At 40.9% G+C, this 17,759-nt stretch overlaps 1 protein-coding gene across 1 annotated transcript in view; it reads right to left on the reverse strand.

The window, feature by feature from the left end:
• STPG2 (sperm tail PG-rich repeat containing 2) overlaps nucleotides 1-17,759 on the reverse strand; it is an 874,725-nt gene that overhangs the window by 306,812 nt on the left and 550,154 nt on the right. Inside the window, exon 13 of the mRNA XM_040328101.1 lies at nucleotides 16,059-16,174. Within this exon, the coding sequence (XP_040184035.1) occupies nucleotides 16,059-16,174 (116 nt within the window). The remainder of the gene's footprint in view (nucleotides 1-16,058; nucleotides 16,175-17,759) is intronic.

Genomic DNA, 17,759 nt, shown 5'->3' on the forward strand with positions numbered 1-17,759 from the left:
CACAGACAAGGACGTGGATCTGTGTGTGTAAACACACAGATCCACGTCCTGTCAAGGAGAGGAGACCGATGCTGTGTCCCTTGTACATAGGGACACAGATCGGTCACCTCCCCCAGTCAGTCCCCTTCCCCCATAGTTAGAAACACTATGCAGGGCACACATTTAACCCCTTCCTCGCCCCCTAGTATTAACCCCTTCCATGTCAGTCATATTTACACAGTAATCAGTGCATATTTATAGCACTGATCGCTGTATAAATGTGAATGGTCCCAAAAATGTGTCAAAAGCGTCCGATGTGTCCACCATAATGTCGCAGTCCCAATAAAAATCGCAGATCGCCGCCATTACTAGTAAAAAAAAATCATAATTCTGTCCCCTATTTTGTAGCGCAAAAAATAAAAACCGCAGAGGTGATCAAACACCACCAAAAGAAAGCTCTATTTGTGGGGAAAAAAGGATGTCAATTTTGTTTGGGAGCCACGTTGCACAACCGCGCAATTGTCAGTTAAAGCAACGCAGTGCCGGAAGCTGAAATTTCGCCTGGGCAGGAAGGGGGTATATGTGCCCAGTAAGCAAGTGGCTAATGAACAGCTAATATAAACACATAAACATCCCACCATAGTTTGGTAATGAGGTGAAGTGGACACAATACTAGCAGACAGACAGAAACAAAAGGTGACTCAATTAGCAATGGGAAATTACACCTAGGAGGCACACAATGGGGAGTTATACAATGAAAGATGCCTTAATAAACAGAATACACATAACAGCAGGGGACACCAGCATTAGGTTGTTTTGAGCTGATTATATTAACATCTATTCTGAGTCTAAAAGGGGGGGGGGTAAAGCAATCACTGCTGGTATGGGCACAGAGGCCCCAAATCTGTATCCAGGTCCTAGGTTCCCATAGTCTGTGTGTTGCAGGGAGACATGGACCTGAATGCAAAGCAAAACCTCTCCAAAGGTCTCCCAGGCATACACCTTCCAAAGATTAGAGCCCCTCAAAAGCCAGGGCCCATAGTCAGTAGGCAAGAGGCTACCCCACAGTCGCCTTCAAAAAACCCTGTCCCAGATGAGTCTGTCACAGCTATGCTTTACATTGCTATGTTAATGTGGAGAAATGTCTGCTATGGAAAAATCTAGTGACTAAAGCCAAGTACACACGTACTGAAAGTTGGCTGGTTCAACAGGAACTGACTGACTTTCGGTATGTGTGCATCCTTCTCTGTTCAACAGAAGCAGGTCTAACCATGGGCTTCTGTCAAATGGTTTTGTAGGAAACCCAATATTGGATTAGAGCTTGAAGCCAATGGTTGCGAGTACAATCAATGTATTCTGATGGGAGGGGGGAGAGTCCCCCCACCAGAATAAAAAGCCTCAGTGGGAAAAATCAATGCATCACACATTGTTGTGTTAATATTTTAATTTAACCCCGGAGATTGAATGAAAAAATAAACTATAGGGTTGATTTAATCAAACTGACAAGTGCAAAATTTGACGCAGCCCTGCATAGAATTCAATCAGCTTCCGGGTTTACTGGAATGGCAAATGGCGTGCACCTGGGGGTGAAGATCTGCTTTAATAAATCTTTGCTGCTAAGCACAGCGTACCCACTGTCACATAGAGGGCAGGAAGAACGTGTAGAAATCAATGATCCTAGCGTATTTTTATTTTATTTTTTCACTTTAGATACACAGTGGGTTTGATTTACTTAAAGTGGTTGTACAATCACTTTCACCTACACACCCCAGTTGAAGTCCAATAGGACGAAATGCATAGGGTGCTATATACCTGCTGCTCATACTGCGCCTATTGTTTTTTGTGCTCACCACCTGTGCATTCATCGCCGAATGTTTCGTATTTTATCAATTTTTATCATTACATTTTTTTGGTCATTGCTGATCTATGCTATGTGGAGGCCTTTTTTTATTTTTCTTCATTGATTTATCCGTGGCATCCATCTGTAATCCTTTTTCCCTTGGAGGGGAACTGCTGCTGTGTGTGGACGCCATCAAATCTTCTGTGACTGGGAAGTGTGTGTCACCGGCTCAGCAATTACTGGAAGAAAGATTGATGCCAGCCCATGATGAACACCTGAGGAAGCTGTGATATTGACACTCTTGCCATACGCTGTCTTGACTCACCATCTATCGGTGTGTGGGTCTACACCTTACGGTAAGATCCCATGGTGGCGGGATCACAACCCTCTCATCTGGTGTCTTCACTCTTGTGATTTGCAATTGGCTATGAGATCTATTTTTTAGTGTGATTTGTTTTGATATACATACTCACACCATCTACACTTTTCTTTTTTTTTTTTTCACATGATTGGTTGACTACATTCACTAACTTTTCAGTGCTGCACATGTTATCTATCATTGCTTAATACAAATATCTATTTGTTTGTGTCGGCAGTTTTTTTTCTTTCCTTTTTTTCCACCAGATAGCGCGGTAATATCCCTCCAAACACTATATTAAGGCTTACCTGTAGGTGCTGGAAATATCTCCTAACGCTGTGCCGTTTCTAGAGGGGGTCATGCGGTGACTGGCGGCTCCCGCGCGAATGCACGGGAGTGACGTCACGCGACTCTGGCCAGTCACAGAGCCGGAGTCCGTGGCCCCAGAAAGAAGAGGGCTGAAGATGGACGTTCCCAGCCAGCGGGGACATCTGGGACATTGCAGGCTTCGGTTTCAGGTAAGTGACACATAATGGGCTACTATGCGATTCATAGAAGCTCATTATGCTTTACCTTTGCAGGGAAATTAAGAGGAAGTAAAACCCATCAGGGTTTACTTCCTCTTTAAGAAAAAAGTGAATGTTCACATTACAATTGCTAACATCTTAGGTTTAATGTCTTAAAGGATTTCATTTTTCCTGAGGGAAGCTAAAATACACTTTAACTTATTGCTACCCAAACACCTTACTGAAATAGTTCTGAAATAACATCACAGATCTGTTCACAGCTTTGTATTAATATATCAAAGCTCTAAGAGAGCATCTCAGAGTTCTTTTGTTTTACTTGGCCCGAGAGCTCTTCCACAGTACAAGACCAGTATACTGAACAAAAGAAAGCTGTTACATCATTGAAAAAGTCTCACCCACTGTACGGATGCAATAAAAAGTTAAGTGATTTTTGAAGTCTCAAATGCCTATATTAGCATAATTATCCATAACCTGCTAGTGCATTTTTATTAGGTGGGAATGACATTTATAATCACTGCAGATTCTGCACAAAGGTTGATATTTTTCTTTATCGATTCTGGAGGCTTGTTAAATAGCTAATTACATAGCTCAGAGTGAACTTTTCAAGAAAGTAAAACTAAACATTTAGAAGGTGCCATAAAAATTGCAAACATTCTTTGAAATGCTAATGATAACAAAAGATAAATAAGATTTCCATGGTATCATTGTTCCACCGTCAGCTCGCTAAAAGGAACGCTTTACTGAGAAAAATATGTAGATTGCCATTACTGACCTATAAATATAGAAATTTTCTGTGCTTCCCCTTGACCTAAACCTAGCTAGCTGCAAGCACTAAGTACAAGAATACAGCCACCATAAGCACATAAGAAACAAAGATGTATTGCGTTAAAACTATAATAAAAACTCTGTCTATCTACATAAAATGTATAAGCAAAAACGTAATAACAATCATGCAATACATAAATATGAATATATTATGGCATTTCCTAAAAACTATTAAAAATATGCGGTAAGTGAGACCACAACACCAGTGCTGCAAACACATAACTTTCCCAGCTATTGAACAAATATCTATCAATCTATTTAGTATCTATTTAGTATGTACTAATGCACCATTTTCATCAGACTAAACCGATCGTGTGTGGGCCCCATCGGTTATTTATCCATCGGTTAAAAAATTAGGAACTTGTTTTAAAATTATCTGATGGATAAAAGACCTATAGAAAAAAACGATCGTCTGTAGGCACGTCCATCGGTTAAAAATCCATGCATGCTCAGAATCAAGTCGACGCATGCTCAGAAGCATCAAACTTCATATTTTTCAGCATGTCGTTGTGTTTTACGTCACCACGTTCTGACACGATCGGTTTTTTAACTGATGGTGTGTAGGCACGACTGATCATCAGTCAGCTTCATCGGATAACTGATGGAAAAATCCATCAGACCATTTTCATCGGATGGACCGATCGTGTGTACAGGGCATTACATTCTTCTTTTTTTATTCTTTCAAATCTAACGGACAGTTGGATCTGGTGATCCTTGTTTATTTTTTGCACTTACCCCTGCCGGGTCCTAACTACCGGTATATTGATTTTTCATGTTATATATTCTGCTATGGCACTGCGATGTGCCTTGTGGCACTGCGCCTGAAGCGTCATGACAAACGCATGAGCACTTTAAACTGGGCGAAATTTCCAATGTGCAATACATTTCTATACCGGGGGGTTGGGGGGGTCGATAGTGACATCATGCGCATCAATTTGAGAATGCTGTTTTGGTGCCATGCCTTTTCTATATGGCTAGGCTCTCTTCTTTTATATATTTTGTAAGATTGGGGTTATTAGACTTCAGCGATAGATGCGTTTTCCAGTGAGTACGCCAATCCAGAACTGAGTTTTTAAGGGCCTGGTAGCCCACTTTTATTTAAAAGCACAAAAGTTCACAAATACAATATAAGCCATCGCAGGGGGTTCCACCGTTCCTGTATCTTGCCAAATCAACAGTTTAGCCTCCTGGCTGTCACACTTGCCATACGGGTGTTTCAGGCCTTTAGCCTAGGCCCCAGTTCTGTTCCTCAGAACAAACAGTTTCCTAGAGTTAAGCACACACCTAGCTTACTCCTATCAGCGTCTTGCTGCTCAGTCATTGAGGACATCTGCCTCCTGCAGACATACACACAGTCTCTGACTCCACTCAGAGGGATTTGGGAATCCACCTGATTCCCGGGAACAGACTTCCTGTCTGTGGGTGGGGCCCTGAGCCATAGTCAGGTCACAACTAAATAGCCCAACACACAGCTGTGCAATCAGCATGCCCTTCTCTCTAAAATCTGGAGAAAACCAGCAATCTTTCCCATAGCACACCCTCACAATATATATATATATATATATATATATATATATATATATATATATATATATATATATATATATATATATATATAAGGTGCATAAATAAAGGCCTGCAATGGACTTCCCGGCGCCAAGGAACAATGTATCAACTATTCCCGAAGTAGAATATAGGATGTATATCTCAAAACCAGAGAAAAAATCACAAGGGAAATACCTACAGATTACAGTTGGTATTAGCCTAACAGCAGCTATTTAAAATTAAGTGGAAAAAAACATTTAAAAGCAGATATAAAACAAAGTTTTATATCTGAGGTTGTAGGGCGTGGGTGCTGAGAAGCGTTGTGTTGATACGTCCTGGCTGGTCAGCGGTGGAACGCAGTGGAATGCAGTCTCCTTCCTTGTTGCGCCATTGTAGGGCGTGGCTACAACAGCACAACAAGGAAGGAGACTGTGTTCCACCGCTGACCAGCCAGGACGTATCAACACAACGCTTCTCAGCTTGCGCGCGGCCCCTATGCTTGGAGGACGGCGGTGACAGCGGTGAACCCTTTCCTTACTCTGTTTATTTACAAGTGATTTCCCTGTACGGGCACTCTAAGTGGGGCTTTTTACTGTTTGGGGGGCACTTTGTCAAAGCAGAATTATACTATTGCAGTACCTTTTGTTTTTTATATGTGCCTCCATTGAGATTAACCCCCACGACCATTTGGAAGAAAGATGATGATGTGACATAGGAGAAGCTTTTTAAAGCTTTATTTTACCTTATTTGTGGTAAGTCTGAACCCCGGAGGGGAAGTGGGACCCACTTTTTGGTGAAATTAGTGGACTGGTGTAGGGTGCACTAACATCTTTCCTAGGATCACCGGTCACAACATTTCATCTCCTCTTACTTTTGGGTTTAATTCTGGAGCTGGATTGCATCCAGCCATATAGCGCTGTTTTATCATCTGAACCCCAGTTCTTTGATTTTGATACTTTGTTTTTTATATATATATATATATATATATATATATATATATATATATATATATATATATATATATATATATATATATATATATATATTTTTTTTTTTTATCTACGTAGAGGCGTAGTTAGGTAATAAATGGATTCCTATGTAGTATGAACAACATTACATATCATGAAACGATCTTCCAGTATACTCTGTGGCACATGGTCCCATACTGGGTAAATGTTTCTACTTTGGCTCATTTGAACACACATCAGTGTATGGGTCCATTCTCCCCATGATGGTTTGAATTGCTAACCGCAATGATTTCTTCTTTATATGAGCAATTTTGGCATCTGCTATAGGTAGGAAGAATATTTGTCAAAATAGAATAACAAAATATATATGGAATGTTCTTTTTCATATGATTTGAACAAAGTGTTCTTATATATTCTTCTATAATTGCAGAGTTCATGTTGTTATTGCTTGTCTTTCTGATGAAGTGGGATCCTGACCCGTGAAATGTGTTGTAGAATAGCAAGCAACCCATCACTTCATATATGAAATGAATGATGGGAAGAACAGCATGTAATGTTTTGCATCACAAGGCAGATGTATAAGTACTTAGTATTTTGTAATAGGTTTTGTTGATTTTAACATTTGTACAAATACAATTTTATACTTTTTATAAATACTTTTTGTGGTACCGTTAAAGTTCCATTTTAATCTAAGGAGTTACCTCATGAGCTAAGCTTGAGCTGAGGATCACCCTCTTCAGACATATATCAATATCCAGGGAATTTGATTATTACGAGGCTCATTATATTTAGTCTATTGGTGAGTTTGTATTTCTCTCGCAAAAGTGATGGTGAAGCATGGATAATAAAGATTTTTTGAGTTTTTGAGTTAGCGTTGAACTTTTTATTTTCTGAAAATAATTTACAAGGTGGCATATTAACTTGAAAAGGGGCAGCTGAACACATATGGTTTGCAAATACACAATTATATATATTTTTCTGGGCGCCACTACTTCAATCACATACAATTAATGGTTGTACACCTACAGGTTCCAATGATGAAAATGCAGCCCTGTAGACATCTGCCATACATTGCATTTGACTTCATCAATGGATAATCATGTGGAATGTTTGTTAGGTTTGTAGACACTGCATCCTGGTAACACTAGAGCATCACAGGAGTTTTACGCCATAGCCTTGTATTTATGGTTGACCTCCAAATCATTTTTCTCCCAGGATGTGGCATACATGTTCTTTCTGGGAAAGAAACAACTGCCCTCATATGTCTGCCCTCTGTAATGATGGACAATGCAGTGTATTATTAGTTGACTACTATTTTTATTGCTATTGCCACCAACCACGTTATGAAGATGGATGACTCTTCACATGCAATTTTGACGGCGTTCACTGGTCTTTTCAAAGATATAATATTACAAGATAATTTCTGTGAAACCGCAATAAGTCTGTGCATAGCCCATGAAAACATGAATCAAGCTAAGTTTTGCACTGAAGGACTCTAGAATATTTTGCTGTTTTAAGTGTTTTTTTTTTTTTTTTATAAGAAGACACACAATTTTTATTGCAGACACTAACAAAAAATCTATATACAGTAGATGCTTAGCAATATACAAGGAAACAGCTGCAAGCAGAAGCATGTAAAAATACTGTTTAAAAGAGAACTTGTATATGACCAAATGCTTGTTTACACATTTATCATTGCCACTTTGTCAGCCACTTAATTCACCTAAAATTCAAAAAAAGAAATTTCCAATTTGCGGTATGTATAGCTAAGCCTACTTGTAACCTACATTATATTTAAAATATAGTCATTTAAACAGCAATAATGGTATACAAAGGACAATCAGATTAATCAGATTCTTAGCATACTGATGACGGATAATACTAATAATCAAGTGATGTGTGTTAGGCTCCCTATAACATATGTCCTCTGGTGTACAGTTTGGTGATGTGGTGCAATGCATGGTTACAATGTATTGCACCATTGTGGTTGATTTACTAAAACTGGGGAGGGCAAAATCTGGTGCAGCTCAACGTAGAAATCAATCAGCTTCCAGGTTTTGGCAAAGCTTAATTGAACAAGCTGAATTCAGAAACTGGTTGGCTACCATGCAGAGCTCCACCAGATTTTGTGTTTTTTTTTTTCTTTTTTAATACTGTACAATGAAATTTCACAAAATGTAATTTTATTAATTTACATTGAGATGCAGTGTAGTGAATTACAGCACACAATGGGGTTGATTTACTAAAACTGGAAAGTGGAAAATCTGGTGCAGCTGTGCATGGTGGCCAATTAAGCATTGGCAAAAAAAAAAAAAGCTGGAAGCTGATTGGTAATTTTTCACTCTCCAGTTTTAGTAAATCAATCCTATAGCTGTTTGAAAAGGCATTATGTCCTACTTTTTTCAACCCACACCAACACCATGCATGAGTGCAGTGGCGGTGGGTCCATTAAGGTTGGAAGGGCACCGCCCCCTCTTTCCAGCCACCCTCTCTATGACTAATAGATAGATTCATGCATTGCATGAATCTATCCATAGCCGCCTCTGCCAACCCCTATTCAGGCGTCCGGCCTTTTTTTCGCCTGAATTCCAGTGGCGGGGGTTGTTTTTAACCTCCCTGGCGGTATGATTCTGTCTGGAATTACGTACCAAAAGCGGTACAATTATTTTGCAAGGAAATTTGGCGTTTTATACTGTAGGCCTGTAATTTTTAGAAATAACTCACTTAAATCTGACCAAGCAAGAGTCTTGTAGGCATCCCGGGTATGATTTTTTTTTTTAAAACAAAATTATAAATTATAATATAATAAATAATTATAAATAATTATAACAAATAATAATATAATTATAATAAAAATTATTCAATAATGTAATCAACTCAAAATCACTGAATTTTGCTCAGTTGCAGAATTGTCGCTGTCATTATTATTTTTTTTTTATGACGAATTTCCCCACAAATCGCTATCGCACATTTCTGCAAGTGATTGTAATTTATTATCGCTGTTTTCTAGCTGATCTAAAACCATTTTTGACATAAAGGGACACTTTTGGACAATCTACAGTTTTTAGGCAGAAAGAACATTTTTTATTATATAAAAGTACATGTAGGGCACTGGACAGACCACTAGGGACAAAGGGTGTGTGTAATTTTTACATATAGTACTGTAATCTATAAGATTACAGTATACTGTATGTAAAGTGTTTGTTTACTTTTTTGAATTTGGCGCCGTTCTCCGCTCCCGTGCGTCGTAACGTCGCAGGGAACGGAGATCGGCGGCACACGGGGAGACTGTGAATCGAGCGAGGAGGTCCCACTCGCTCACACAGCGGGGTGGCATCGCTGGATCCAGGGACAAGGTAAGTAACTTGCCTGTGGATCCAGCGAAAGGTAAGCCGCGCCGCTGCACACTCTGCACGTCCACCCCGAGCGTGACTCGGGGTTACCGATCCTAGCATAAAAAATCAACCCCGAGTCACGCTCGGGTTTACCGCCAGGAGGGTTAAAGCACCCGATTAGAGCCATAGGTTCTAATAGGCTTCAAAAAAGGTAAACTGCGAGTGCAAGGTACTGTGCTCACAGTCCACCCAGGTGTGTTAGCAAAGCGAATTAATATTCGCTTTCCTAACACTGAACCACCACCTCTTAGCCAATCACCTGATTGGCTGAAAGGATATGCGCTACGATTGGACAAGGAGGAGGAGGGGAGGAGATGCACAGAGGACACAGGAGCCACTGTCTGACCCACTGCAAGGTCCCACCGCTTGCACCCGTCACCCACATGCCTGACCCACCACCAAGACAGGGTAAGTGCCGGGGAGACTGCGAGCATGGGGGGGTCACAGGGGGGGTCACAGTGGCAATTTTTAATGGGCACAGTGGCAGCATTTGATGGGCACAGTGGCAGCATTTGATGGGGCACAGTGGCAGCTTTTGATGGGGCACAGTGGCAGCTTTTGATGGGGCACAGTGGCACTATTTTATGGGAAGAGTGGCAGCATTTGATGCAGCACAGTGGCACTATTTGATGGGCACAGTGGCTGCATTTGTTGGGGCACAGTAGCAGCATTTGATGGGGCACAGTGGAAGAAGCATTTGATGGGGCACAGTGGTAGCGTTTGATGGGCACAGTGGCTGCATTTGATGGCACAGTGGCTGTGATTTATGGGCACAGTAGCTGCGATTGATGGGCACAGTGGCTGCAATTTATGGGCTCAGTGATTTCGTTTGATGGGCACAGTGATGCTGCAATTGATGTTTTTTCACTCCCCCAAAAATGTTGAGCACCAGCCACCACTGCATTAGTGTGAGCTGAACTTAAAGAACACAGAGCAAGTTGACTTGTCTATGCATTGGGTCAGTGCTGTGTATGTGGCTTAAATTTTCCCTAAGCTAGAATGAGACACCAATATTTACAGCTGAATTAAGGATCTCTAAAAAGATACTTGTACATACTGAGCAAAGAAACTGCTGAACATGAGAAAATGTAAAGATGGTGCATGATGTGGCCAATTCTTTATTAAGATCCATACTACATTTTATAAAAAAAAAAAGCAGAGCCAGTTGTTGCTACAATTATGTTTTATAATTTAATGTGGGATTTACATATTGTATTCCACATTGCTAGCAACCTTTACTTTTTGAACTAGTACAAACAATTATTTCTGTTGATGATCCATAATAAGCTTATGAGACAAGATAAAATAGATATACTGTACCGGTAATTCACTATGCTAATACTATATTATACTATAGTAATTACTGTGTTCCACAACATAAGCATATATCTATAGTTTTAATGCTCAATGTTAATCTTCATCTTCTCACCCTATGCTACATAGTTACATTACATCAATCTCTCTGCGCACCCAGGGCTCATAACAGAAGCAATAAAAGAAGATACTCCTACATACTATCATCTTTCACATCTTCTTTGATATAAGACAGTAACAAGCATATCTTCAGAGAGACTAGTGCAAATGACAAATCATTTTTAATAAGCACACTAGGCAAAATATACTCATTCTCAATGGTCCTACGGGCTCCAAAGCAATACATTTGATTGTTCTTGCAATATGACGCTGGCAGATGTGCCTGTTCATCAAGTGTATACACATTATTATTATTATTATACACGATTTATATAGCATCAACAGTTTACGCAGCACTTTACAATGTATAGGGAGGACAGCACAAATACAGTACAGTTCAATACAGAAGGTACAGGAGGGCCTTGCTCATAGAGCTTACATTTTAAAGGGAGGGGTGGTGGTATAAAAGGTAATAGCTGCAGAGAATGATTTGATGGGGTGAAATTACTAAAAAAAATAGGCACATTTTTGTCCCATTCGCCAGCCCCACCTCAAATATCTTCTAACAGAAGTGACATCTCCACACTGGAGTCCCTTTCCCTGCCACCTGGGCCGGACAGACCATTGGGCTTGACTGGGCTCAAGCCCATGGGCCCCGCCCAATAGGGGCCCCCGCCCGTTTACGTTTAATTTTTTTCAATAATATGCCAGTCATTTAATTTTTCATTTAAAGTGTGTTGATTGGTCTAGCATTTTTACCTGTTCTAGGGACATTGATAATTTTTGTCCTCCGTCCAAGTAAACAAACCGTCTTTCTTTTATTATTACCCTTGTGAAGCTATTTTTGCAATATTATGCCCGGTGTCTGTCCTTTTGCTGGATGTGGCATGTTACTTTGGCTCCAATTGCTGGATTTGCCCTTTGAATACATTGCACTCTGACTTGTGTCAGTGCTTTTTTGTGCCCATGCGCAGTATACATCATGTCATTCGGGACAACGCTATGTTTACTATTGATGACTATGTATCATCATTATGCGGCACGGTCGCGATGACGTCATTACGCCCGGTCAATCTTCTGTGCATGTGCGGCATCCGGTTGACACTATTTATAGTTGCGGCGGCTACCGATGGACAGACGTGACGGCTTGTACGGCGGAATTATATGATCCCTCTCCATCTGACAGGTACAGTGGAAGCTCTTTCCTTGCCAGGCTCTTTGTGGTGATATTGGGTTATTTATCCCCATACACACATTTATTTTATGTTGTATTGCTTCCCTAGGCATACCCCTTTGAAGTGGGAACACTTAAGTTTGGTCCACAGTTGAACCACTCCTGAGCTCTAAGTAAAACTGGCTCAGCAGGATCCCACTCGAAAATCCAGAGAAGTTGTCTTCAATTTTAAAACAAGAAAGAGGCTGGATAGGGCATTATCTCTAGTTTGTAGATGCTATGGGGCAGATCTTCGTAGAATTGCATGGATGTAACTTACTTTTTGAAGCTTCGAATCCACAAAGAATTTGCGTCGTAAGTTACGGCGGCGTAGTCTATCTCTCGTGGCGTAATGGCGCGCAATTAAAATGCGGCGAGTAGGGGGCGTGTTTCATTTAAATGAAGCGTGTCCCTGCGCCGAACGAACTGCGCATGCGCCGTCCCTAAATTTCCCGCCGTGCATTGCGCTAAATGACATCGCAAGGACGTCATTGTTTTGACGTGGACGTAAATTACGTCCAGCCCGACGACTTACGCAAACAAAATAACATTTTTAAAATTATACGCGGCAACGACGGCCATACCTAACATTGCGTACGCCACCAGATAGCAGCTTTAACTATACGCCAAAAAAAGCCGACTAGAGACGACGTAAAAGAATGCGACGGCCGCTCGTACGTTTGTGGATCGTCGGAAATAGCTAATTTGCATACTCGACGCGGAAAACGACGGGAACGCCACCCAGCGGACGCTGAAGAATTGCATCTAAGATCCGAAGGCGTACAAAGACGTACGCCTGTCGGATCTAACCCAGATGCCGTCGTATCTTGTTTTGAGGATTCAAAACAAAGATACGACGCAGGAAATTTGAAAGTACACCGGCGTATCAGTAGATACGCCTGTGTACTCTCTTTGTGGATCTGCCCCTATAACTTTTGTTCAAACCAATAAATATACGCTTATTGGGATTTTTTTTTTTACTGAAAATATGTATCAAAATACATATTGGACTAAATCGGTGAAGACATTTGATTTTTTTTTTTTTTTATTTGTTATTGGATATGTTTTATAGCAGAAAGTATAAAATATAGCTTTTTTTGTATATGGCACAAAAAATAAAAAACCCAGTGGTGATCAAATACCACCAAAAGAAAGCTCTATTTGTGTGAAAGAAAAAAAAAATATTTGGGTACAGTATTGTCAGTTTAAATAATGCAGTGCCGTATCGGAAAAAAATGGCCTGGTCATAAAAGGGCGTAAATCTTCCGGAGGTCAAGTGAATAATCCTGATCCCTCACTCTGAATACATTAGCGTTACAAGAAGGGACTGCAAAACATGTCCCATTCTTCACTAGTCCCTTGTGTCTTCCCTAGACACACATATCTTGCCATTAGTATTATGTATATTGAATTCACTTTACCTTATAGGCACACACCACAGGAAGCTACCACACTTCTGGTGATGCAAGGCCTTGCTTTCGTGACTCCCCAGACCAAGTCCATAGGCCAACACTGCGCTGAAGCAGGCTCCTAAATGTAGACTGAGCCGTGGAAAGAGAGACACGAAGGGGACCTGCCCTCCCACCAAACAAGGACGCCGCCCCCTGCCACAGTTACACACTTCCTCCTCTGACTGGCCACTACCTTTTGAAAGAGTGTCCCAACCTAGAAGGTTAAATTGTGTATTTTCCCAAATGTATTTAACCACAAAAAAATGTACATTGTACAAATGTTCTGCATCGATTCAAGGCTGTTTAACCCAAAGGGTTGCATGGTTTTAACTCTCAAAGCTAATGTTCTTTTGATACACCAGGGTTACACTTGTTATTGACTATAGACATCTTCCAGTAAATGACACCGACAACATCTTCACTTAAATGACAAACTTGAGGTTCACATGTACATCTTACAACATTGTTCACATATGCAGATGATTGCATACAAATTAGTAGTGTGATTTGGCTGAGAAAGAATGGCTGTGCTGCTGAACTGGTACACTATCCCTAGCAGTTTGTATAGGAAAAGGTGCATAGAGGACTTAGTGCGGTCCAAAACTGAATTGGATAATGTCCAAAGTAACAAAGAGTCCATAAAACTTGGATTCTCTGAAGAACAAGCAAGGAAGGAGTGGCAGAAAAAAAAAGAAGAGAAATCACATCACAGCTCTTGGTCTTCCAAAATCTCTCCCACAGGCCTCTCTTATTGGGGTTGGTCCTCTGCAGATATTTATATCCCAAGATACAGGATATGACACAGTACCAAATCACAATACAATGTCAAACAATATAAAATAACAGTACAACCAAGCATTCCTAGAGCTTAGTGAATGTGGTGAAGCTTTGCTGACTTTCATCATCCAATCACAGCTGGGGTTTTGTTTTAATGTTCAATGTACTTGATTGGATATTCTTTGCAAAATGAAATTCAGAACAGAAAGAATTCAAGCAAAATTAAATTCCACCACATACACGATACTTTGTTGATAATTTATTTGCAATGTGCAACTTCCTTGCAAAGTGAACAGCCTACAGGTGAAACTCGAAAAAATAGAATAGTGTGCAAAAGTAAATTTATTTCACTAATGCAACTTAAAAGGTGAAACTAATATATGAGATAGACTCATTACATGCAAAGCAAGATAGTTCAAGCTGTGATTTGTGATTATGGCTTACAGCTCAGAAAATTTGAATATTGTGAAAAGGTACAATATTCTAGGCTCAAAGTGTCCCACTCTAATTAGCTAATTAAGCCATAACACCTGCAAAGTGTTCCTGAGCCTTAAAATGGTCTCTCAGTCTGGTTCAGTAGGAATCACAATCATGGGAAAGACTGCTGACTTGCAGGTTTTGCAGAAAACCATCATTGACACCCTCTATAAGGAGGGAAAGCCTCAAAAGGTAATTGTAAAAGAAGTTGGATGTTCCCAAAGTGCTGTATCAAAGCACATTAATAGAAAGTTATGTGGAAGGGAAAAGTGTGGAAGAAAAAGGTGCGCAAGCAGCAGGGATGACCGCAGCCTGGAGAGAATTGTCAGGAAAAGACCATTCAAAAGTGTTGGGGACTTTTACAAGGAGTGGACTGAGGCTGGAGTCAGTGCATGAAGAGCCACCACACACAGACAGATCCTGGGCATGGGCTTCAAATGTCGTATTCCCCTTGTCAAGCCACTCCTGAACAACAAATAACGTCAGAAGCGTCTTACCTGGGCTAAGGAAAGATTTTGAGCTCTATGGGGATGCTGACTTCATTTTCCAGCAGGACTTGGCACCTGCCCACACTGCCAAAAACACCAAAACCTGGTTCAATGACCGTGGGATCACTGTGCTTGATTGGCCAGCAAACTCGCCTGACCAGAACCCCATAGAAAATCTATGGGGCGTTGCCAAGAGAAAGATGAGAGACATGAGACCAAACAGTGCAGAAGAGCTGAAGGCCGCTATTGAAGCATCCTGGTCTTCCATAACACCTCAGCAGTGCCACAGGCTGATAGCTTCCATGCCACACCGCATGGAGGCAGTAATTGCTGCAAAAGGGGCCCAAACCAAATACTGAGTACATATGCATGCTTCTACTTTTCAGAGGTCCGATATTGTTCTATGTACAATGCTTGTTTTATTGATTGCATGTAATATTCAAGTTTTCTGAGATTGTGGATTTGGGGTTTTTATGACCTGTAAGCCATAATCATCACAATTATGACAAATCACGGCTTGAACTATCTTGCTTTGCATGTAATGAGTCTATCTCATACAGTATATTAGTTTCACCTTTTATGTTGCATTAGTGAAATAAATCAACTTTTGCAAGATATTCAAATTTTTTGAGTTTCACCTGTATTTGTATTTAGGAAATCAACAGCATTCACCGTATCAGTATAAGTCATCCAAAAAAAAAAAAAAAAACTTTGCTTCGGGTTTAGAGATTGAATTTCTTTAAATAATGGAAAAACTTTGATCTAAAAATGCATAATTAATCAGTTTTACATTGTGTGGTACCTCATATGATCCAGGACCAGGTGTAACTTCTTTTGGATCTTTAAAACGTTCTTCTCTGGGAACAGAAGATGGAGACTGAATGACTGGTTTCATGACTGGATTATAGGCTCCGGGCCCTAGAGGCAAGAATAGTAATTATATATTGATGAATGAATAAATAATGCACATTAGAGGTACAAGCTATTCGTAAAAGGCAGTATAATCAGATGTGTTAGTAATGTGCTTTGGAATGTTCATGTTGAGAGTAATGGCCTTTTCACACCAGTGAAGTGTGTTTCTCATTACTAGTGGACGTGCAAATAGCATTACAGGTACAAATAAATTAAAGCAAATAGAACCTGTTAACAAAGCATGATTAGCAATGAGCATTCCATTAGGATCAGTGTGTGAAGTAAGTGTACTGCACATATTACTTGTACTTTTATACCTGATATGCTAGTTGCCTGTCATGCTTCCCCTCTGGCATCAATACTCAGATTTACTGACCCAGAATGAATATGCTGATAAGGACTTTCTAGGTCTTCATGCATGATCCAAATCATTGATCCAGAGAGTGTTAAAGACAGTGAGTCTTCTGCAAGTAGACTGTTCACATTGCAAGGGAAGTTGCACTTTGGGAATATTCCCCAGAGCTTAGTGAATTGGGTGAAGCTCTGCTGACTTCCATCTTTTAGTCTTGTCCAGGCAACAGTGCCGTTTTTTTTAATTTTCTTTGTACATGACTGGTTATTCATTGAGAAGTAAAGGTTTGCCACATTCATCAAGAAATTTCCTTTGTAAAGTGAAACTTCCCATGAAACAGTGTATTTGCCTTTAATAATTAAACATCACTGAGTCTGCATAATAGCCAGTAAACAAGGTCAAATGTGATGGATTCCAAATATTACTTATGCAGGTCTAGTTTAAAGTTCAAACAGTGGCGGCCCATCCATACAGGGTGCAGGGGCACAGTGGCGTATCCAAGGTATGGCAGATATGGCAAGTGCCATGGGCGCCATATGAAGAGGGCGCTCGTGAGTGGCTGGACAGCACTTCTTCCCACCGGAGTGACTAACACTGGGATAAGGGGGCATCCCGGGGTGCCACCACCTGCTTGCAGCATTAGGGCTCTGAGGTCTGCAGACTGAGATCGGGACAAATTCCCCCCCCCCCCCCCCCTAGAAGTCACTTTCATTAGCCAATAGCCATCATCCTGCGGTGGAGGTCACCGTTTGATAGAACATCCCCTCAGTAGGAGGATCCTGTCTTCTCCTTACTGCCTATGGCTATGTGAGTGGGTGCCTGGGCGGGAATGGGGATGCAGCCGTCCTGTAATATGCAGGCTCCAACACCACGGTGACAACAGTCGGAGGTTGGTCCAGTCAGAGTCTGTGTACCATGCCTGTGGGGTTTTCAACCTCCTTCCATGCTTGGCATGTGACAGCAGTATGGTGGCCCGGAGTCCCAACACAGACTGTTCTGCTCTCCACTGCAGTGCTCTCCTCGTCTCTCAGCTTGTAAGTAGAACCTCCTCCCAGTGCTGCACAGTTCCAGCACTAGGAGGGATCTAAATGTAAATAAGGGCTCTGATGGTCATGGGGGCTCTGAATGTAAAGGGGGGGCTCTGATGATAATGGGGGCTCTGATGATAATGGGAGGCTCTGAATGTAAAGGGGGTTCATGATTGTAAAGGAGGGCTCTGATAATAATGGGGGCTCTGAT

This window comes from Rana temporaria, chromosome 1, assembly GCF_905171775.1.
Source record: "Rana temporaria chromosome 1, aRanTem1.1, whole genome shotgun sequence".
Lineage (NCBI taxonomy): Eukaryota > Metazoa > Chordata > Amphibia > Anura > Ranidae > Rana > Rana temporaria.